This window comes from Phocoena phocoena, chromosome 19 (assembly GCF_963924675.1).
Source record: "Phocoena phocoena chromosome 19, mPhoPho1.1, whole genome shotgun sequence".
Lineage (NCBI taxonomy): Eukaryota > Metazoa > Chordata > Mammalia > Artiodactyla > Phocoenidae > Phocoena > Phocoena phocoena.
The window spans coordinates 42683040-42706117 of record NC_089237.1 but is presented as its reverse complement, the minus strand read 5'-3'; the positions used below and the strand labels follow the sequence as shown (position 1 = coordinate 42706117).

General features: G+C 57.8%; 1 protein-coding gene across 2 annotated transcripts in view; it reads left to right on the top strand.

Moving 5' to 3' along the window:
- Positions 1 to 15856, top strand: part of RAB11FIP4 (RAB11 family interacting protein 4) — a 113400-nt gene extending 97544 nt beyond the window's left edge. The window contains exons 4-15 of one of the 2 annotated variants that reach the window (XM_065897071.1): positions 4032 to 4261; positions 5988 to 6182; positions 6711 to 6845; positions 7121 to 7156; positions 8309 to 8408; positions 8644 to 8747; positions 9849 to 9989; positions 11956 to 12037; positions 12871 to 13008; positions 13103 to 13261; positions 14381 to 14524; positions 15612 to 15856. In XM_065897071.1, the coding sequence (XP_065753143.1) occupies positions 4032 to 4261; positions 5988 to 6182; positions 6711 to 6845; positions 7121 to 7156; positions 8309 to 8408; positions 8644 to 8747; positions 9849 to 9989; positions 11956 to 12037; positions 12871 to 13008; positions 13103 to 13261; positions 14381 to 14524; positions 15612 to 15728 (1581 nt within the window). In that variant the 3' untranslated portion in view covers positions 15729 to 15856. Of the gene's footprint in view, positions 1 to 4031; positions 4262 to 5987; positions 6183 to 6710; positions 6846 to 7120; positions 7157 to 8308; positions 8409 to 8643; positions 8748 to 9848; positions 9990 to 11955; positions 12038 to 12870; positions 13009 to 13102; positions 13262 to 14380; positions 14525 to 15611 lie in introns of those variants that run through there. The other variant, XM_065897072.1, reaches the window with a different exon arrangement.
- Positions 15857 to 23078: the final 7222 nt, after the last annotated feature.

The following is a 23078-nucleotide window of genomic DNA, read 5'->3' as shown; positions in this document are numbered from 1 at the left end:
CCTCCCCACCCCACCCCATGCTACACTCAGCCCTTCCCTGGCGGGCCAGGGAGAGTGGAAGCTGGGCTGGGACCCAGGCCCCCAGGAAGGAGCACGGGTGACAGGGCCACTTTTGTCCAGGAAAAAAGCCAAAGTGGTACCATCCCAGACTAACCAAGGTATACAGTTAGTTACTTTTCTTATAGCTGTCTTTATATTATTTAAATTGGGGGGGGGGAACTACAGATCTTAGTGGGATGTAACCCTGTTGTATCGATAAGTGGAAAATGCATTTAATACACCTAACCTACCAAACATAACTTCGCCTAGAATACCTTAAACAGAATTACCCAGCACAAAGCCTATTTTTTTTTTTTTTTTTTTTTTTTTTTTTTATGCGTTACGCGGGCCTCTCACTGTTGTGGCCTCTTCCCGTTGCGGAGGACAGGCTCCGGACGCGCAGGCCCAGCGGCCATGGCTCACGGGCCCAGCCGCTCCGCGGCATGTGGGATCCTCCCAGACCGGGGCATGAACCCGCGTCCCCTGCATCGGCAGGCGGACTCTCAACCACTGCGCCACCAGGGAAGCCCTCAAAGCCTATTTTTAAATTAAGTGTTGAACAGCTCACGTAATTGATTGAACACTGCACCAAAAGTGAAAAACAATGGTTGTAAGCACATCAGTGGTTCACCCTCGTGATAGGGTGGCGACGGGGAGCTGCGGCCGCCCAGCATCAGGAGAGCGTCAGACCACACATCGCTAGCCGGGGAAAAGAGCAAAATTCCAACTTTGAAGTACAGTTTCTACTGAATGCCTATCACTTTCACTCCATTGTAAAGTCAAAAAATCGTAGGTCGAGGGCTTCCCTGGTGGCGCAGTGGCTGAGAGTCCGCCTGCCGATGCAGGGGACACGGGTTCGTGCCCCGGTCCGGGAAGATCCCACATGCCGCGGAGCGGCTGGGCCCGTGAGCCATGGCCGCTGAGCCTGCGCGTCCGGAGCCTGTGCTCTGCGGCGGGAGAGGCCACAACAGTAAGAAGCCCGCGTACCGCAAAAAAAAAAAAAAAAAATCGTAGGTCGAGCCATTGTGAGTTGGAGGACCGTCTGCACTAGAAATGGTTTTGAAGTTGTAGTTAAAATTTCCACTTGCCTTGGGCAACCAGTTGTGGCTTGAATGAAGAGATGCGGATGTAGGGAGAGGAACCGTTTTTTAAGAGAAAAGGCTGGCATGTCGAGAGCGTGTGTGCATACGTGTGTAGCAGAGGGGGGGTGTCGGGGTGAGTGAGGGGCTGGGACTTGGCGCGTCGGGAGCCTGGCTCCAGGTCTCAGGTCCCTCTGTAGCCGGGAAGTTCCAGGCAGTCCCCTCCCTCTCTGAGTCTCATCTTCCCTGAGTGTCAGATGGAGAAGATGAATCCTTCATCCTGCCCTGTACACTCCCCGGAGCTCTCCCAGGGCTGCTGTGAGAGCTGAACGGTGTGTGTAGGAGACAGGATGCTTTGTCAAGTATGAAGGGCCGGGCAGGTGTGGACTCTGCTTAGTCAGAGGGTAAAAATATGCCCAGGAGGTGTTGGTCTAGTTGGGAGGGAGGGACCCCTGTGGGGTGTCTGACCCCTCCTGCTGCCCCTGCTGTGGCTGAGATAGGCCACTCGAGACCACTCTTTCCACCCTGGGCAGGGCCTTGGGCCAGGTGTCAGGAGTTATGGGTATGTCGCTGTGGGACCTCAGGTGAGGGGGTTGGTCCCCACCTGTGTACCATGGGTTGGGTGTTGGGACAGAGTGCCTGGCAGAAACGCGGCCTCCGTATCTCAGTGTCCAGTGAGGCAGACGTGAGTTGGCCAGAAGCCAAGCCAGATGCTTAATCACAGGTGCTGGGCTCCACTTGGCCCCCTGCCTGCCTTCTGGGGGCAGGGTGGGTGGCAGCCTCTTGCGGACCCCTGCTGACGCGGTTCCAGGGGGAAAGCATGGGCATTGGTGACTCACAGGCCAGTCCCAGCCCTGCCACTGACTCCCACGTGGCCCCAAGCAAGTCACTTCACCTCCCTACACAGAGGGGGAAGGAGACCCACCTCTCAGGGCTGTGAAGAGGAGAAGAAACACCCACTTGCAAAGTGACCAAGCCCTCTTGTGAGCCACAGAGCAGGGACTCTCAGCCAGTGCTGCCTCTGCCCTGCCGTGTGTCTGGGAGGGTGAAAAGCTACAGGTGGAGGAACAGAGCACACGCCTTGCTTCTCCACGAGCCCCAGCTCTCCATGGAGGGCCTCTCTCCGGGTGACCACCCACTGGCCCGGACATTCCCTGCTGGGGGCAGGAAGGGGGCGGCACGTGGAAGTCGCAGCATTAGGCGGGCTTCACAGTTAGTGATGTGTTCCTGTGATGTGTCTCTCCTCATGGTCACCATGGGGTTTGAAAATCCGCGAAGCGTGGGTTGCGTCAGTGATAAATGGAACCAAGCCAGCGGTGGCCAGAGGCAGGTGGGACCCTCTGCCTACCGGCCAGTGGACTTCTGGCAGGTAACTCTCTGAGCCTTGACTTCCTCGTTAGTAAAATAGGGATGGGAATCCCTGTCCTGAAGGGTCATGAAGCCCAAATAGGGTAATATAGTAACTCTTAGCTCGGTCTCCAGAACTCGGTGGTGGTTCTGTAAATGTTGGTTTCCCTTTCTTTTCTACTGGGACAGCTTTGGGCTTGCAGACAAGAGCTCGCTTAGGACACAAGATTTGATAAGGTTGGGAGCTGTGTGGGATTGATTAGTGCCATGTAGGTGCAAAGGGCCGCGTGGACACTAGGGGGGAGTTTAATTACACAGCCTCTCGGCCTCCACAGTCAGAGGCTCCTGGCTGCCTGCTGCCGGCTTTATTGGTCCATCTGGTGCTCAGCCCGAGTCATGGCACAGGCAGGAGCCAAGCTCATTAATCGCCGTCTATTCTTAGCGCTGGCGTGTGTCTTGGTGGGGACAGGCCCCCTGGACAGCTGCACACATCTGGGCAGGCACAGCCAAGCCGCTCGCTGACCACCTTCCTTGGATGTCCCTGATCCTGTTCTTGTCTGAGATGCCCCGAGGCTTTTCACAGCCCTTGTTACTGTTACTCTTCTTGTGGTCCTGGGGCTGGAGGACGCACCTTTAACGGGGACCCTGCCAGCCCTAGCTAAGGAGCACACTGAAGAACCTGGGGAATAGTTGACATCTCCGGTGGGAGCAGGTGGAGGCTGTCACCTCCAAGGTTCCCACCTCCTCAGGGGCAAAGCAGCCCCAAGAAATGGTTTGTAGAGATATGCCTCTCTCGGACTAGGTAAACTCTGAATAAAGCCAGAGCTCTTCTCCTGTAAGATGGTTTTAGCAAAAGGTTTGGGCAAATCTTTATGGTGCGCTGACATTGCCGGGCAGGGTGCTAGGCACCGAGGACCAGTCCAAAGCTCAGACTTGAAAGACCTAGAATTCTTGCTCCCCAGCTTGGCTGTGACAGGGCCGGGGCAGATCTGTGGCCTAGACTTATCCACTGAGGTCCTGCTGTGACACAGCGATCCCTCTGTAAGATTCCATCGCCATTCTCAACTTACAGAACTGAGGTTCAGAGATGCTATTTGACATGCCCAGAACCGTGGGGGGCAGACCCCTTGGTGGGCAGTCCCGTATCATGCCGCATCAAGCTCTGCTAGGCCAGAGTCGTTGTCATTGTCATTAGAAAGGGGCTGTGCCTTTCTAATCACCAAGAAGCTTTCTCGAGGTCACTTGGCTTCCTGTGCAGACTTTGTGTTGGGGACCCTGCCAAGCAGCCCAGGTGCCCTGGATGGTGCAGCTGGCCTGGCTGTGGCCCTTCTCCATGGAAGGCTGTCCCGGAGCTTCCCACCCCTCACTGGCCTTGCACGAGAGGTCCCCGAGGTGAATCATCTGCTAGGGTCTCACACCCGAGGTTTCAGTGTCTGGGCTTCCCGGCACCGCAGTCCCCGCCGTCCCCGCCGTCCCCGGCCCTGCTGGCGTCCTTGCGGTCTGAGGAGCGGTGCTGCGCCTCGGGGAGCCAGGCTCACTCGCGCTGCTCCCCTCTGTCTTCCCCAGGGCAGCGAGGTGCCAGACCCCACCTTTGCTGATGGCGAGCTCCTCCCCAGGGAGTCCGGCTTCTTTCCTGTGGATGAGGACGAGGCCATGACGCTGGCCCCGCCCGAGGGCCCCCAGGAGTCGGACATGGACGGCCCCACGGAGAACAGCCGGAGCCTGGAGGGGCCGGTCGGGATTCCCGCCGAGGAGAAGGAGGCAGGGCTCGGGGGCCTGTTCCTTCCAGAGGACAAGTGAGTTAAAACTGCCTGGAGCTCCACTTGTCGGGAGAAGGTGATGGTCACGGCCGGAGATTTGGAGAGGGAGGAGAGGGCTTCCGGTGTCAATCTTACCGTATGAAATTGTCGATTTTTAATCATGTTCGACCTTCAAGAAAAAGGCAAGTTCATATGTTTCAGCCTAGTATATTTCCTCAGTGCAGGGGTTTGCAAACCCAAGCGTCTCTGGGAATCCCACTGTCGAGGAGGGGCCCTTTGGAGCCGTTCATCCCTGTTGCTTCCCGGGGGCGGTCCCTCTGCTGCGCTGGCGGCCAGCCAGGCCAAGGACAGCTGGTCATGTGGCTGATCACCTGCCACCTGATGGTTGCCGTTGTCTGGGGCCAGTCACCAGGAGGCCACCAGCGGGCGGGTGCCGAGAGGTTTAGTGAAATTTACAGGAGAAAGCAGCCAGGAATGTGACTAATTCAACCCAAGGTGCTAAGGAGCCCAAGGACAGATAAATAAGTGAATAAATAAAATAAGGTGGAGATGCCCAGAGCCTTGATCTCAGCCCCTATCGTTAACGCTGTGATTCTTAGATGGAAACCAGGGTTCCTCAGGGGCACAGTTTGAAAATCCGTTTCCCATTCTTTGAGTGCACAGGCTTATCAGCAGGTGGGAGAGATCCCAGTTTACGAGTAAGGATACACAGAAGCTGCTACACAGCGACTCGAGGGAGGATATGTTTTGGCAGGTGATGAGTTAGTTGTACTTCTTCGTTCTTAGGTTTTAGACAGGGTTCAGCCAGCCACTGACTCTGTCCCAGGCCACACTGGGTCACCCGTGAGAGGCCTGGGGTCTCTGACCTGTGTTCTGTGACCTTAGGCTTCTTTGGACTAGAAATCCGCTCTGTGGATTACGAGAAGCATCCTGCCTACTGGCTCGTTGTTGTTTTTTTGTTTTCGTTTTTGTTTTGTTTTGTTTTGTTTTTGCGGTACGCGGGCCTCTCACTGCTGCGGCCTCTCCCGTTGCGGAGCACAGGCTCCGGACGCGCAGGCTCAGCGGCCATGGCTCACGGGCCCAGCCGCTCCACGGCATGCGGGATCTTCCCGGACCAGGGCGCGAACCCGTGTCCCCTGCATCGGCAGGCGGACTCTCAACCACTGCGCCACCAGGGAAGCCCCATTTAAATATTTTTATTTCCTGCTTTACCTTCTTCTGTGTAGACCCTTTACATGCTTAGACTTGTTATGTCTAAAATTTTATATCTAACTTTTAGTTTAATTTTTAAAACTTCAAAATAATTTTTTTAAGTTTAGTTTTTAGTTTTAATTTTTAGAACGTTTTTCAATCAAAAAAAACTTTCGCTTTTAATTTTCCCACATTACTGCCAGTGTTTTTTACAAACCTATCCACAGTGATTTGAGAGTCCATAATTTATGTGACTGTTTCATTTACTGACATATAGTATAATTTAACAGCTAGTTCAGTGTAGCTGTCCATACACCATTAAGTTGTAAGCAATGTTTGGCTGCTCTAGGGCAGCGTCGGTTTGAACATCTCTCGTGCAGAAACCTTTTCTGTGGTGAGGTGTTTCCCTTAGGATAAGGTCCCTGGAGTGTGCTTACCAGGCCAAGAAGTACAGGCTTCATCAGGCTCCTGGTATCTTGGCGCCCATGGACCTCCTGGAAGGTGTGGCCAGTTTGGGCCCCGCAGGCTCTGGTGGCGCCTCGTTCACAGCCGACCCTTGTCTTACACTCAGGTCCCTGGGCCACACTCCGTCCGTGACCACGTCAGACCTCTCCACACACTCCACCACCTCACTCATCAGCAACGAGGAGCAGTTCGAAGATTACGGGGAGGCGGATGACGTGGACTGTGCCCCCAGCAGCCCCTGCCCCGACGACGAGACCAGGACCAACGTCTACTCGGACCTGGGGTCGTCGGTGTCCTCCAGGTGGCCCCTTGGTCTGGAGTGGCATTCGGGGTCCAGGGAAAGTGGCAGAACCAGTCCAGCCCCATCCTAGCGGGGGTTCAGCTGGCGGAGTCCTGAGCTAACTGGGCTCTGCTCCTGTACTGGGCGGGAGGGGGGGAGGCGGGGGGGGGGGGTTCTGCCTTTGCACCCTGATTGGGGGTCTGGAATTCCTCCTTCCGTCTGTCTTGGGGAAGAAACACAACCAACCTGGAAGGCCGAAGGCTCCAAGTGGCATATTGGTACCGTTCCACGCAGCTGAGTCATTACTCTGACCTTAGCTCTCAGTTGCCTTCTCTGTGAAATGGGTGCAACTCATTGGCTTCCTCTCTTTGAGAGCGCTGGAGGAGGGAGATCTGTTGCTGTACTTCCACTCCCCACCCCCCACCCCCAAACACACACACACAAGGCTCACAGGTCTTGGAGAATCTAGTAGTAAGCTCGGCAGGACGGGGCAGGGCACCAGACTGGACAGCAGTTCAGAAGGTGATTTCTTTCCCTCTCATGACCCAGCGCGGGGCAGACGCCTAGGAAGATGCGGCACGCATACAACAGCGAATTGCTGGATGTTTACTGCTCTCAGTGCTGCAAGAAAATCAACCTGCTCAATGATTTGGAAGCCCGGCTGAAAAACCTGAAGGCCAACAGGTGAGGCCCCGGGGCCAAGCATAGGGGCGGGTGGGGTGGGGACCAGAGGGAGAAGCAGCGGGGAAGGTGGCCCCGCTCTGTCCTGGCAGGTGATCGGGGGCTGCTTCTCAGGGCCAAGCTGATTAGTGAGGGCAGGAAGAAGCCTCGCCCGCACCGTGATCTCTTGCAGCCGGGGCAGAGGAAGGAGTGGGCTAAAGGCCTCTCTGTTCAACCATCCTTTCCTCTCTCTCCCCCTCTCTCCCCCTGTCTCCCCCCACCCCACTCTCTGTCTCTAGCCCCAACCGGAAGATCTCTAGCACAGCCTTTGGACGGTAAGGCCTCCCTCGGGGTCGTGCGGGTTGAACGCTGCCCCCTTTCACTGTACTCCTGCTGACAGGGTGGCCGACTCCGGGCCAGCAGCCCAGACCCAGCCAGTGCCCTGCGTGCGTCTGCACGTGCAGAGGGGGATGAGGCATCCCAGGCAGGGCAGGCAGAGGAAGCTCCACTTGTGAGAAAGCGGGGCCGGCCTCCTTGCCACCCCCATCCCTCGTCCCTTCTGCCCCTTCTGGCAGCGGGCGGCCTCTCCAAGCCCTCCGTTGCCCCCGCCTCAGGCAGGCACACCAGGGGTGCCCTGAGAGACACAGCTGCCCTCATGGCTGCCGGTGCCTTTCCCTGGGCTCCGGAGCAGGCAGCTGTACCAGCAGAGGCCCTGGGCTTCCCGCTGGCCGGGATGGGGCGTGAGTGTCCCCGCTGGAGCTGGTCCCTCTGCTCCAGGTTGAATCCTGCACAGCTGACCTCCTGGGCCTGCCAGGGTCCCGCGCCCACTCTCCTGCAGACTCGCCCCGGTTCCACACCCGGGGCTCTGGGAGCTGCCAGCACAGTGTCCAGGAACTGGGGTGGGACAGTCTCTTGGTTGAGACCCTGGCTGCTGGCTGGGAGGGGGAAGCGGCTGGGTTCTGCCTCAGGCAAGAGTTACCTGGACAGCCGTGCCCGTTTCCAGTCCCAGCCACCGACCCACCGTCCTACCGTCCTGCAAAGCCTGGGAGGGTCTCCCGCCCCCTGCCCACCACCTGGGTCCCCAGAGATGTAGCGGGAGCCGGCTGGGTGGTCTCAGGCGGCCCAGGCCCTCTGCCGGGGCTGTGGTACCAGGCTGCCTGCACGGGGCGGTTTTCCAGGTGGAAGGGGCGGGGGGTGGGGGGCTCCTCCACCAGCTCTGGTCTGTGGCAGCTGCTGGCTGGAACACCGGTGTGCACAGCGTACTGACGCAGCAGGAAAGGGCTCTGATGGATCGGCCATGTCTGCTGGGGCTCAGGAGCCCCGTCTGCCGTCCTCAGAGCAGAATGATCTCTTGAGTTCAGAAGTCAGGCCACTCTGCTCCCCTGACTGGGTGAGGGCACCCTCCCTGGGGTCCCGGGCGCGCCCGTAGCCCGTAGCCCGAGTCTGCAGCCAGACGTGCCCCCCCCCCCACCCCCACCCGTGCGCAGGCAGCTCATGCACAGCAGCAACTTCAGCAGCAGCAACGGCAGCACCGAGGACCTGTTCCGGGACAGCATCGACTCCTGTGACAACGACATCACCGAGAAGGTGGGCCTGGGCGGGCCCCGGGGGTGGGGGGAGGGGCTCCTGACGGCTGCCTGGGGACTTGGGAGACCCTGTCCCTGCCCAGGAGTCGGGGATAGGTGGCCCCGATCACATGGGCACGTCCCAGCACAACTCTTCACTCACAGTCATGCGGGGCTCCTAGCCGTCAGTCCCACTAAGTTCTCAGTCCTGTGGACTTAGAGGTTTCCTCCACCCCACCCCTGCCCCCCTACGGTAGGTGAGTTTTCTGGAGAAGAAGGTGACAGAGCTGGAGAATGACAGCCTGAGCAACGGGGACCTGAAGAGCAAGCTGAAGCAGGAGAACACACAGCTGGTGCACAGGTGAGGCCCGGCCTCGGCTGGGACGCGGGCGCGGAGGGTGGGCCGTGTGCTGAGCCCCCAGGAGAAGCTGGGCGGAGTGAGGTGTGTGTGGGGGGGTAACCTGCAGGTCCTTCTAGCTCTGAGGCTCTGTGATACGTCAGCCCCTGGCTGTGGGCCCTGCCCACGCTGGGCGCCCAGGAGGACAGGTCTTTGGGGACAGGGAGACAGGCAGAGCCTGACCTCGGCCCCCCAGGTCTGCAGCCCCAGCTCGGGTGAAAGGGAAGAATTGGGATCCATTTCCTGTCTCTCTCTGTCCCACAACGATGAGAGCCTGACCTCCCTTCTGGGGGACAAGCTCTGCAGAGGGAGAGGCTGGTGCGAGTTGGGGGTTCACACCTGCCACCGGTGGGGAAGGGTCCAGGCATTGCTGCGCCCTCTGCCCAACAGAGGCCCACTGAACGTGACTCAGTGCGGTGGTGCGTGTATGGTGTAGTCCTCACAGGATGGCATAAAGCTTGGTAAACTGATCCCCGTCCAGGGTCTGGTCCTCAACCTCGTAGGGCCCAAAGATGAGTCCTCTTGTACACCCCAGAAGTTCAGCTCCATGGAGGGGCTGTTGCCAGTGAAAGGTGCCCCACACTGATATACCGACCAGGCCGCCAGTAGTGGGTTACGATGTCCACAGTGGGGCCTGGCCTTAGCCGGCTCTGGCAGGCTCACCACCAGCCAGGATGTGCCTGTCTTTGCGGTCAGGGTGCCCAGCGAGCTGAGCTGTTGATCAGAGGGGCACCAGCCCGGAAGGAAGGGAGCAAAAGGAGTAGGTGAGGCCTGAGGGCTGTTTGATCCACTGTGGTGAGGCCGCCTTTCTCTGTGCCCGCCCTGGCAGAACCCCTTCAACTGCCAGGGCCGCCCGCTCCCAGCTCCGGTGGCGGGTGTGGCTGGCACACCTCTCCTTAGTTGCTGTGGGGTCCCTCGTTCATCTGTCAGCAAAGCTGCCGGCCCACAGTCGGGGTGTCAGGGTCTTGGGGTCCGGGGCTCCCAGTGGTCACAGCCTGGGTTGGGGGGAGGAGAGTCAGGCCACAGGAGCTTGCCCGGCACTGGAGTCCTTGCCCCTCCCCTCAGGGTGCACGAACTGGAGGAGATGGTGAAGGATCAGGAGACCACGGCCGAGCAGGCCCTGGAGGAGGAGGTCCGGCGCCACCGTGAGGCCTACAGCAAGCTGGACCGGGAGCGCAGCACGGAGACGGAGCTGCTGAACACCAGGTGGGCCCGCGGGGTGGCCCAGTGCCCTCCGCCCTCTGATGCGCCCTCAAGCCCAGCTCTTGCCCTGTGGGCGGGTGCCGTTCCCATTGTATGGATGGGAAAACTGAGCCCCAAGGGGAAGCCTCCTGTAAATCTACTTTTGATACTTGAACACATGGCTGTGTTCTCTAGGAAGCAGGTAAAAGAATGTTCATAGTAGGTACAACTGGAAACGACGCATGTCTATCAATAGGAGAATAGGTTAAAAAAAGCACACGCAGTGGTCTTGCCCTGAGTCCTGTACTGAGTCTGATGTCCAGGCTTGGAGCGCCCCCTGCTGTCAGATTCTTCCCGACCCCGAACACTGGGGTGCACGGACCCCAGGCCCCAGGGACCAAGGATAAGCAGGGCTGCTCCTGGGCCTGGGGTATGGCTGTTGGAACCTGCAGCAGGCAGGGAGAGGACGGGCCTGGGAGTCTGGCTTGGTCACGCGTTAGCTCCATGATGTTGGACATACTCGGTCACTCTCTGGGCCTCAGTATCCATCTGTCAGCCCTCCCTGGAGAGTGACCAGGAAGGCAGGTCGGCTGATGCACGTCAGAACACTGCACACAGGTGAGGGCTCTGATGATGCCAAGGCCCTCCCCCGACACAGGCCAGGGAGGCCACCTGGGCCCCTGGCAGAGAGGATGGCTACCCCTGCTCTTCTCAGGCCCCCTGTGGCCCCGGTCTCTGAGCTGAACCTCTCGAGTCTGACAGGTCCAGCCGGGGTGGAGGGTGGGTTGGGAGGTGGGCTCCCTCCTTGCACCTCACAGCTGGCAGGCAGGTGGTCCCCTGCCTGCTGAGGTCAAGCAGGCCCAAAGGAGCTTGGTGGGCCGGACCCCTGTGCAGCTGGGTGAGACCTCCCAGCTCCCCGGTGCCTGAGACCCGCTTTGTCCCCTTTATCGACCAGGGCTTCATCTTACGTTTCCACGGGTGTTCTAGAAGCTGCTGTTTTGCATCTGTTTCTTAATGAGGCAGGTACCTCATTAAGCATCACGTTCTCTGCCTGCTTCTGACAGCCGGCCGGTCGGCTGGCCTGGGAGAGGTGGCTGGGACACAGGTGGTAGAAGAAGACCTGGGGGTGCGGACCAGGGCCGAGGCCGAGCACTGTCCCCTAACCCGTGCCCCTGTCCAACTCCAGGGGGCGCTGTTCCCACAGACGCTGCAGGCAGCACTCCCAGAGTCTCAAGAGAGGTGGCCTCGTCGGGGGGTGGGGGGGTGGTCTGAATCCCCTTTAGGCCCTGGCCCAGGGGCTTCTCCTGGGGAGCCCAGAGGGCAGCGGGGGCCAGGAAGCCCTCTCTCCATTAAGGACGACATGACAGTGGGAAGGAGAGGGAATGCCCTACCAGAAATGGCCCAGCACTGTTCTGGTGCCACTGGCCAACGGCCCAACTCACCTACCCCTCTTCTCAGGTCACTGAAAACTGACCTGGACAGTCCCTGGTGAACGTTAACACAGAGGAACCACTGCCCGTGGGCGTCAGAGGCCGCTGCAGTGAGCGCTTGGAGGGCAGAGCCCTGGGGGAGATGCGGGGGAGAAGGTTGCCTTCCAATGGTGAATCCTAACGGGAGGGCCCTGCCCCAGATGCCACAGGAGGACTCTCTCCGTTAGCAGAAGAATACCACTGCCTACCCTCTCCCCAACCCCGGGGGTGTTTCAGGCCCTAAGCAGTATGCAGAAAGAACCTTATGTTCCTATTCATTCACAAATGAGTGTTTCCTTTTATCCAAAAATAATAATAACTCAGGGTCTTTACCATTTTGCCTTGGATGACAGGAAGCTCAAAGCCATGTTACCATTTGGAACAATTATTCATATTCTCTCTCTCTCTCTCTTTCTCTCTCTCATTTCTGGTATGTACCCTCCAGGGAGCGGAGAATTGCTGCAGACTGTCAAATTGTAAGGGAATCTCCATTTTTGACATTCTTGTCCTCCTTTCCCCAGGGTGCAGCAATTAGAGGAAGAAAATACCGAGCTTAGGACGACAGTGACTCGGCTGAAGTCACAAACAGAGAAGCTGGATGAGGTAAGCAGCAGGTCCAGGCGTCGCTGGACCCAGACTTGGGTCTTGAGCCAAATCCACAGAGAGGCTGCACTGGCCATCGGAGGCCTTTAATTTCTAGTTTCTGAAATTCTAATAAAATTGCTGTAGCCAAAAAAAAAAAAAGGCATCAAACATGAATAATCATTCATTTTTCCATATTTCTTATTTTCCAAGTTTTCTATAGTGGATATCTATTTCCTTGTATTACAGGGGGAAATAATAAAAAAAAAAAAGAAAGAGGTTAGCTTCTGTTTGGGGTCTTACCTTCTTCTTTAAAAAATTTATTTTATTTATTTATTTTTGGCCACATTGGGTCTTTGTTGCCACGCACGGGCTTTCTGTAGTTGCGGCGAGCAGGGGCTACTCTTCCTTGTGGTGCGCCAGCTTCTCGTTGAGGTGGCTTCTCTTGTTGCGCAGCATGGGCTCTAGGTGCACAGACTTCAGTAGTTGTGGCTCACAGGCTTAGTTGCTCCGCGGCATGTGGGATCTTCCCAGAACCAGGGCTCAAACCCGTGTCCCCTGCATTGGCAGGCGGATTCTTAACCACTGCACCACCAGGGAAGTCCAGGGCGTCTTACTTTCTTATTCGGGTCCATCTGGCATCATTGAAGGGCTTCAGAGACCGGAGATTTTTCTGTGTCTCTAGACTCCTAGGGGATCTGGCCATTTCTTTAATCCGTGCCTCGGAGGGCTCTGTTCAAGGGGCTGATCTGATGGCCCATTTGTCGAGGTGGCAGCCCCGGCCCCCAGCAAAGCCCTGGGGCACAGCGGGCCCCCTGGGAACTCTCCCCCTGCCCCGGTCTCCCCGGCTCCAGGAGCGGCAGCGCATGTCCGACCGGCTGGAGGACACCAGCCTGCGGCTCAAGGATGAGATGGACCTGTACAAGCGCATGATGGACAAGCTGCGGCAGAACCGCCTTGAGTTCCAGAAGGAGCGGGAGGCGACGCAGGAGGTCGGTCCGGGGCCGGCAGGTGCCAGGGCTCCCGCCCCGCCCCCACACATGCCCCGCCCCCTGCCCCCCGCCAACCAGCCTCTTGCCCCCGCAGCTCATCGAGGACTTGCGCAAGGAGCTGGAGCACCTGCAGATGTACAAGCTGGACTGCGAGCGGCCGGGCAGGGGCCGCGGCTCGTCCTCCGGCCTGGGCGAGTTCAATGCCAGGGCCCGAGAGGTGGAGCTGGAGCATGAGGTCAAGCGACTCAAGCAGGTGGGCCCCGGGAGCCTCTGGCCCACGGGGTAAGGTGTCCAGGTCCCCTCCGGGTGGGTCTCCTGTAAGGGGCTGAGAGCCGTAGCGCCCCCTTCCCCGACAAAACTTCCCGACACCCTCGTTGTCAGGGCTGCTGGTCCCCGTCTCACGGCTCAGCCGAGGCAGATGGAAATCCCAGGGGCTCTGCTCAGCATCTGTGAAAAGAAGCAGACACCAGTCTTCTGTCCTGGGCGCATGGGGTGTGGGAGGAGACTCTACCCAGCCACCCAGTAGTGCCTCGCTGCGTTGGGTTCTCCCAGGAGCAGACCCTGCGCCCAGGATTCCGTTTCAGATGGTTTCCCGGAGCACTCCCATGATTGGAGACCAGTTGGGGGTGGGGGAAGCGGGATCAGGGTAGGGCAGTGACCCAGCGAGGGCGTGATGGTGCGGGAAGCCCACACCCAGGGACTCTGAGTTGACCACCCCCCAACTGACCCCTGGAAGCAGAGGTGCTGTGCTGGAGGTTCTGCTCCCACAGCAATCCTAAACCCCAGCCCTTCTCAGCCACGAGGGGGCGCCCTAGGCCCCAAGTGTGAGCAGTTAGGAGCCTTTGGGCAAAAGCTGGAGTGCAGGGCTGGTCACCAGGGTCTGGGCAGGACAGTACTGGGCCTGCTGTACTCAGGAGCGAGGGTGCCCCTGGAAAGAACTCCCAAGAGCGGGATTCCTGAGCCCGGCTGCAGCAGGAGCCACGGAGATGAGCTGACCTGTCAGCCCAGAGATCCAGAGCATCACTTCTCCTCACCAAGGGCCAGTGTTGGAGAAGGAGCCACTGGGTGGGCGGGGCCCCTCTTCTGGCTCACCCACTTCCAGGGAGGAAGGGGTGGCCTGGAGCCATGCCCCTGTCTGGAAACTTGGCTCCCTGAGCAGGGCTGTTAACTCCTCCTCAGAACCCCACGACCTCCCGGGACCCAGCTCTCCTTCCCCTCAAGCGTGGCAGACGCCCCGTCATCTGTGGGTGTCCTGGACGGGCCATGACACACGTCCAAGGGGTGGAGAGGGTGCTGGTGGCAGTCAGGGAGCAGCGGATGCAGAGAAGTGGGTTCCGGTGGGAGTTGGTATCGCCTTTGTCCCCCTCCCCAGGAGAATCATAAGCTGCGGGACCAGAACGACGACTTGAACGGGCAGATCTTGAGCCTCAGCCTCTACGAAGCGAAGAACCTCTTTGCCACCCAGACCAAAGCCCAGTCGCTGGCTGCGGAAATAGACACGGCCTCTCGTGATGAGGTGATGTGCCCAGCAGCTCTCGCCGTGGAGCCTGGCTGCTCATCTGTCCTGCCCCATCCCACCTGTCTCGATGACCAGCCTCAGGCTGCCCAGGGCCTGGCCCCTCGAAGTCCCCATCTGCAGTGACCCCGAGTGACAGGGTAGAGCGGTGGGGCAAGGAGGCTGCAGGTGGAGTGAAATCCGCTCTGATTTCCTGTGCGTGGTGGGAGGAGCATATGGGTTTGGGAGCGGGACGGGGTTTTGAGTCTTCGCTCTGCCAGGAACATGCCGAAATGGCCAGTTGATTTCATCAACTTATAATCCAAGGGAGGCTGGACGACCCCTCCCCCAAGTCAAGAGGGGAAGGACGCTAGCATTTCTTGGCCACCTGCTTGCGGTATGTCTTCACTTAATTTTCTGAGAACTCGAAGGCTTTCTGAACACTTGCCTGTCACAGATCGGGAGATCAGGACACAAGATCACCCAGCTTACGGAGGGAGAGGGACCCAGGTCTCTAACTGCAAAGCCCACTCTTTCTGCCCCACTGGGGTGTGCTTATGAAAGATCAGGCCTCCGAAATACCCAGATTAGATTTCCACAAGAATCCTGAGTCACTGGACCCTTACCCTGTGCTTGGGACACACAGCTAAGAGCTGGCCCCTGGGCCTCAAGGAGCTCCCATGTGAGCCGGGCACCAGCCTCCAGCCTGCAGGCAGAGGCAGCATTTCAGTTACAGCCTAAAGGACACGGCAGGAGTTGACCTGGAGAAGGACAACGGCAGGGCCGGAGGGTGGTGAGAGGGACGTTCCAGGCAGAGGAAACAGCTGGCAGTCTTAAGGACTTTGGATGTCACTCCTGATTATAAATGCCTCTGGCCGGTGTTCTCTCCCTTTATCAGAAAATCACCCATACCTGGACTCCTCCGTGGGCCAGTGATATGATACTCTCTGGGGGTGTGGCCTGGGCCTCTTCGTATTTAACCCTCCCTGGGTGTGATGCCCCAGACTCATGCCCTGGCTCCGAGCGCTGAGGCTGGTCTTGGGGCACTGGCTCTGCCCACACCCCAGCCCCGGCCCGGCCTCTGACCTCTCTTTCTCGTTCCCTTCAGCTCATGGAAGCCCTAAAAGAGCAGGAGGAGATCAACTTCCGGCTGAGGCAGTACATGGACAAGATTATCCTTGCCATCCTGGACCACAATCCCTCCATCCTCGAGATCAAACACTGAGACAAGGGGCCTGGCTGCAGAGTGGCCTCGGGACCCCTGGACCCCGGGATTAAGGGCCAGATCCTGCCTGAGGATGCGGCCCAGGCCGGGCTCCCACGCACACTGTAAATGTGTCTCTGGCCACGGTGGTGTAATGTGTACTGGTGTGTATGTGGGGAGGCCATGCGCACAGCAAGGGGTGAGCGTGGGCCGTGGCCGCGGGCGCCATCTGTGCTGTTAGCCGTCCTTGCACTTTGTGGTCCCTTTGCGTGGGGCAGAGGGTCCCCGAGGTGGGCGGGGGCGAGGTCGGCGGTCAGGAGTTACTGTAATGATGAGAGCTAGAGGCTTGTGTTGCAGATACTGGATAAAATGATTCTACCTCTGGGGACCAGGGTTAAAAAGTACTCCAGTGAGACAGGATCTTCCGCCGCATCCCTGTTTCCCCCTGGGAGTGGGAGCAAAATTACCATCTTTTCCAGGAGTTCAAATGCCTCACCGACCTCTTCGGCCACCTTTCAGGCCCAGGTGCTTGAGCTCGGAGAGGAAGAAGGAGCATATGGGGGGAACGTGTAGGGGCCCCTCGCGAGCCCCCCCCCCCAGCCGGCAGCCCGTGTGGGGCTTGTGCACAGTGCGCCCCAAGGACTCAGGTTTGTGGAGGAGCTGGAGGGGGCGACCTTCATCCTGAGAGTTCTTGGCGTCCTGCGAGTTCCCCGCAAACTTCTCCATCCCTGCTCACCTGCCTCTCCCTCTCTGTCTTTTTTGTTTTTTAAGACACTGAAAAATGAGCAGCGTTCAGCTGGGTACATGAAGGGTTAAAAGAAAGGGGGAAGGAGGCTGGGGTCAGTCTAAGGCACGCGTTGGCATTGGGCAACCAAAGACACGATTTTCGGGCGGGAGCACGCTCAGGTCCCTGTCGGCATCCTTTCCTGTGGATGCCTTTTAAGAGAGGGCATGGATGGACCCTCTCGAAAGCTCCCTCGGGCTAGAAGTGGGCCTTGCTTACCTGTCCCTGGTGATGGCCTTGGGTTTGGACTTTCAGAATCCAAGCTCTGGGCTCGGCTCTGTTGGGTGGTGAGGGCCCCGTGTTCCAGCCTTTAGAAACACCCCTGTACTCGGGTCTCAGCCAGGGGAACAAACGCTGTGCTGGTGGGAGAGACGGTTGGGGAAGTTGCAGGGAAACCTTAGTCTTCCATCCTGGTGACACATGGTGGAAATTCACCCTCTGGATCTTTCATGTGATGTTTCGTTCTAGGTGGCTGGGAGTAGATACGGTACTTCCCTTTGAGTTTTCCAATGTGTTTCAGTTTTGTATGGCTTGTGAATTGTTTCCTTAATCCAAATACATATAAACAACGTATGGTCTTAGTTTCCCCCCTGCAGTTTCTTGTTTCCTTCAGCACTTCTAGTGTGAACAGGAAAGCTTGGGCATCTTGGGGAGGGGTGTATGCAAAGGAGAGAGGGCAGGAGAGGGTGAAGAGGGAACCTAGGGCCTCGAGTGTGTTCCCGCTCACAGAGCAGGGCTGTGGCCGGGACTGATGTTCATCCCATTCCAGCCAACGTTTGCTCTTGTTGGAGTTCGTGATTTCTTTCTAAGCGTATGCATGGGATTTGTTTCCTGCAGCAAATTATGGGGCTGCATTGGTCTGATCCAGGGCTTTGGGGCCACACACACCAGGAGGATGAGGGCAGGGGTCAGTCTCCTGGGAGTCTCTCAACCCCCTAAGGACACTGGTCTCCTTGGGCCCCCCAGGGGTCTGGGCAGAAGCAGCGGTGGAAAAGAAGGCACGAGGAGTGGGTCTCTTGAGAACTTGCTAGTAGGAAGGAATGGCATGAGTTAAAGGACAGGAAAGATGATGAATCGCGAGGTGGCTTTGGTCTGGCTTTTATATGGGGAGGCAGCCTGCGGAGAGGCCAGCCGGATCCGGATCCCGGTCTGTGGGGGACTCGCCCCAGGGATGAGCGTTTTGATGTGTTAGCCGCCCTGCTGTGGAATTCCAGGGGAGGCCGCAGAGGCCTGAGTTAATAAAGTCACAATGTGGGAAGGAATCTCCGCCAAGGGGAAAGCGGTGGAAAAAGCTGTCAGCCTGCAGGGGGCGCCACGGGAGCGGGTTCCCGCGGGAAGCGCTAGTCGGGAAGGCCCCTCGGGACCTGGCCTCTGGAACGGGCCGACTGTAAAATGAGACTGAGTTCCACTTAACACACGCCCCATGTTAAATCTAACCCTCTCACTTCAGCCAGAATGTATCAGATTGGCTTTTTAAGAGCCTGTAGCTTTTTAGCCAGAGAGGGGCAGATGCCGGAGGGGTCCCAGCCCCACAGCCTCTGGGCAGGTTCCAGAGCTGGACTGACTGGTCCAGGTGGGGCAGAACTGCTCTCTTCCTGTGTTTTCTCCTTCCTTTGTTTTCCGGTGGAGGGTTCTGCTTTTGTCTCTCAGCGGTGGGGCTGCTAGATAGTATACAGGATGCCCAGTGAAATCTGAATTTCAGGTAAGCAAATGACTCAGTAGGTGTTCCCTGCAGTACTTGGGACACATTTTATTAAATGGAGAAGCTTTTAAAATTCTGATAACTGGGCCCAGTCCCCAGAGGTTCTGATTCCCTCGGTGTGGGGCGTGGCCCAGGCATCAGTGTTGTTGTTTTTTTAAAGAATTCCCCAGGTGATTATAATTTAACTGGGTGCCCCATGTGGGTTTTGGTTTTGCCAAGCCTGGCAACTGTACCAAGTAGGGATTACAGTAACTTGTGTGAAGTTTAGAGGTGTTCGGGGGTGTGGGGAGCAGATTCACATTTTATATGACTCTGGGCTATCCTTGCCTTCAATCAGAGCCCCAACAAAATTCGTTGAACCAGCAAGTGTTTAAAAAAAAAAAATTAACTTTGAATTGCCAGAGTTAGGCAAGTTATCTTAAATGCATAGATTCTTCAAGAATTGTCAGAGGGAAATTATCCTTTATCTATAAACGCCTAATACACTTTATTTCTCACCTATTAAAAACACAAAACTGGACAACCTCCCAAAGTTCCTGGGCCTGAAACAGGGCTTCTCAACTTGGGCTGTGCATTGGAATCACCTGGGGAGATTTTTTTAAATGCTGCTGCCTGAGCCCCCTGAGATTTGGATTTAATTGGTGTGGGTGTGGCAGAGAAAACCTCTGTTGGGCTTGTTAACCCCGGTGCTGGATAACAGTGAGTTCTCCTGCTGGGATGTTGGTGGCTTTTCCTGTAATGATGATGTCGGATGGTGAGACGCTCACTGACCCCTTGCCCCCCAGCATGGGAGGCCAGATGCCTTCAGGAGTGGGTGGATCCAGCTGTTCTCACTAGCCTAGGGGTTAGCGAACCCTAGTGGGCCGGTCTCTGCTTGTTGCTCGTGGAGCCGGTGGGTGGCACATGTTGGGATGTATCAGACACAGTCCAGAGTGGGAGTAGAACGGAGTGGGGGTGGGGAAGGGGCGGGTGGGTGCTGAAAGCAGCCTCCGGAACAGCAGCCACGCACCTGCACAGCTGAGCCCGCGGGGATTCCCGCTTTGGGGGTTTTGCCTCTGATCTGTTTTCAGGCTGGGGGTTAAAGGTCACCCCAGCACATCCCCTGTTAGTAGCCATACCAGCATCCCCGCCCAGCCCTGGAGGCTCCAGGCGCTAATCTGCTGGATTCCTGGCCGAGCCAGGTCCTGAGGGTCAGGACGGCTCTTTTGTTCCAGCGAGGGACTTATAACGGGCAAAGGCCTTCAGGGGCCGGTGGAGCCTGGGGGACCATGAAGAAATTAAGCCCTCTTTTTGTGCCGCTGGGTATGTGTGTTTAATGCATTTAAACCTAAAAGCGAACTTTAGATGCGATGCGATGGGAACAGGGGAAGCGTCGGGATGGCTATAGTGCCAAGGAAACGGCTGTTCGCCCGGCAGATCTACAGCGACTCTCTTTCAGGGCTGAGGTGGGTTTTAGATTAAGGAGAGGGGCCATTCGGGACTGCAGCCCTGGCACCCGCCCCGGCCTTGCCTCCTCTGGGACTAGGCCAGCTCCTCTAATGCTATGCTTCAGGCTGGCCAGAGGCCTCAGGCTAGAGGGGCCACGCCCTCCTGGGTGACTTTGCGCAAGTCCGGTCCCTCCGCTGACCTTAGGGACCTCCGGGCCCTGCCACCCCGTTCTGAGTGCGCCCATGAACGGGCAGGGAGCAGGAGAGGCCAGAGCCATGGGCCTGTTTCCCTGCCCTCCTGCCACGCCCCACCTACCTGGGAAATAGGCTGCCTTCTAGAAAGGTGTGTTTCTAGAAGCGTAGACCCTGCGAAGCCTGATGCCACGTGACGTTGGTGCTCCGACCTGGTAGGCTCCTCTTTCCGCTGTGATTGTAACGGAGGGGGAGGGATGTCTGCCCGGAGCCAGCAGCAGGGGGGTGGCTGGGAGAGGCGCCCTGGCGCCGGCCCTGCAGGATCTCGGTGCTGTCGTCTGGGGAGATGTGCCTTCTCCGGGCCCCTCTGCTTTGCTGTGCTGTACAGGCTGTTTTGTCTGCATGGTTTGGGGTCATTGTCCTTGTGCCTTCTCTCCCCTGTCACCACTGTACAGGAGTTTCCACTGCCCCCTTTTCTACATCCTCTGTTTACCCGAGCCCTGTAAAGTGTACATAGCGTCCCCCTTTGCGTCCACGTGCCTCCGCCCCGCGACGCCCGCCCCCCGCACGCCCGTCCACAGGCCCCAGCTCCGCTTCCTCCGCTCGCTCAGCCGTGCAGACTTGCTGACCTGGGACAGGTGTTTCATTGTGGCCTCGGCCCGTCGTCCAGCCTGCCGCTGTTTAGGTGCCTTGCACACTAGAAAAGGCTCACTCTGTGCAAAGCAGCTTCTCCCACAGCCCCCTCCCTGAGTCGGTGTCAGTACCTGTAGCCGGCAGAACGCACCTTCTTAAGCTGGGGCGTCGGCCCGGCCGCGATGTCGTGGGTCTGCGGCCGCTCTGTGGGCCCCTCGGAGGAGGCGCCCCCAGCCCACGGGAGAAGCTCCAGCCGTGCCGCTTCCAGTGCTTGGCACTGGGCCTGGGTTCAGGGCCATCGCCATCTGGTGTCTAAACAGCTTCGGACCCCAAACAGGCAGAAGGAAGAGGCTTCTGGCTGTATCCCCTGCCCACCACTGACAGCTGCCCAGCTCTTCCTCACCTGCCCAAGGTGCTCAGACCCGGGTGCCATTCAATCCCCGGTGAGGTCAGGACCGCTGTCGGACCAGGCGTCGCTGGGGACTGGCTTGCAGCCCGCTGGCTCCCTCGTCCCCGGCTCTTCCCGCTTTCTTGGCTGGGGTCTCCGGGGCCCCGGGGGGGATGAGCTGCATGTGAGGGCTCATCCGAGGGTTTGTCGGGTGGCTCTGACGCATCGTGGGTTTTCACCTGAGTCTTTTGCCCCAGGAGCCTCCGTCTGGAAGCAGGTTTAGCTTTGGGGCTGGAGTGAGACCTCCACCTCCAGGCCCCAGGGTGGGGAGAGGGTGGTGAGGCTCCAAGGCTGTGTCCTGGGGTCCCGAGCTGTCTGCCAAGAAGGAGCGGGCTCTCAGAGGCAGGCTCCCTCGGGAACGCTCACGTCCAGACCCAGGTGTAAATAAACACTTTGCTCTTCTTGCCTGACTTGACGGTGTTTCTGTGGTAGGGGAGGGAGGGTGGAAGAGGTGAGGCCTGGTCCCAGAACTCCTGGGGTCAGTATCCCATAGGAAGAGCGGGCCTCATCCAGTGTACCAGGGTGGCTGGTGCCCCTCCGGGGACAGGGGCTCACCCTGCAGACCCTCTTTTGAGCCTGTCCTTGGGACAGCACCTAGGAGAGGAGATGGGCATCCCAGAAGCCCTGATAACGGCACCATCTAGCCCTCGGGGCTGTGATGTTTGAAAACTGTGTCCTCGCTGCAGCCACGTTCCGTTTCCCAGCAAGGGCCTCCCAGGGCTCTCAACTTGTTCTGCTCACTAACGGGGTCCCCATGTCGTCTTCTGCCGTGTCCGCTCCCATGACTCCCCTGGGTCACAGGCCCAGGTCCTCCACTTGAGCGTGGTTGCAGCGTGGGTCCCGCCAAGCACTGGAGGTGCTCCAGGTTGGTGGCCCGGACCCCCAGGGTCCTGCTCTCTCCTGTCTGCCCGTGGTGGTGGTTATGGAATTCCAGGTGTCAACAGGGTTCACAGGCCCAGCCTCTCTGGAGGTGAGTCTGCCTTCCTGTTAGCCCAGGCCCTCTTAGCTCCCCACACAGGCCCAGGTGCTATAGGTCTGCCCAAGTGGGCAGACGGTGCCCCATTCATCGGATTCACACGGCCTCCTGTGAAAGTCCTCTTCCAACACTGGGCGTTTTGTGATCTGGACCTTTACTCTCTCCATCCCCCTAACGCGCCTTTCCCTTCCCAACGAGGGTTGCCAGATTCTGCAAGTCAAGATACAGGATACCCAGTTAAATTCGAATTTCAGATAAATAATTTTTCAGTGTAAGTATGTCCCAAGCAGTACTAAAGTTATTCATTGTATAGCTGAAATTCAGATTTAACTGGGCGTCCTGTATTTTATCTGACAACCCCATTCCGCACTCCTTCTAGGACCCGTCTGCTGCCAGCCAGGTGTCTCCAATTCCTGAGCACTGGCCCTGCACCCCAGTTTCAAAAACGGCTTCCATCTTAGTTTGCCACGACTTTTTTTTGAGACTGGTCCTGCCTCCCCTACCCCAGCCATCCGGAAGCAACTGCTGGGCTTTCCAGAAGCTGTAGCCCCCTCGCACCCTGCCTTGGGGTGTGTGTGTTGAGATCTGAAGTCCTGAAAAGGTGAACTCCTTGTTTAGGAAGCAGAGAGTGCAATGGGGTCTCGGGAACCAAGGTGGGGACAGGGTGTCACTGAGAAAACCCCAGTGTTAAACTTCCAGTCTGCTGGTGTTTCACAGTAATTAGGCCATTTCTGAGCACCAACTCTGCGTTCATGGAAAATGTCCTGCACTTGAAACAAGACCCCCATTCTATGACTTCCTTCTGTGTGACTGAGCAAGTTTTCTGAGTTTCGGTTGCCTCGTCCGTAAAGCGAGGGAAGTAACAGTTCCTACCCATGGAGTCAAGCCACCAGATGGGGGATCAGAATCTGGATTTCGGGAGGCAAAACTCACCTTCCCCCAAAGGCTCCTTATCGAAACGTCTCCTCTATTAAATTAGTTTTCTAGGGCAGCTATAAAAATGTACCACAGGGGACTTCCCTGGCAGTCCAGTGGTTAAGACAACGAGCTCCCAATGCAGGGGCACGGGTTCAATCCCTGGTCAGGGAAAATTCCCACATGCTGCGTGGCATGGCCAAAAAAAAAGGTACCACAAATTGGGGGGGTGGGATGGTGCTTAAAACAACAGAAATTGATTCACAGTTCTGGAGGCCACAAGTCCGAGATCAA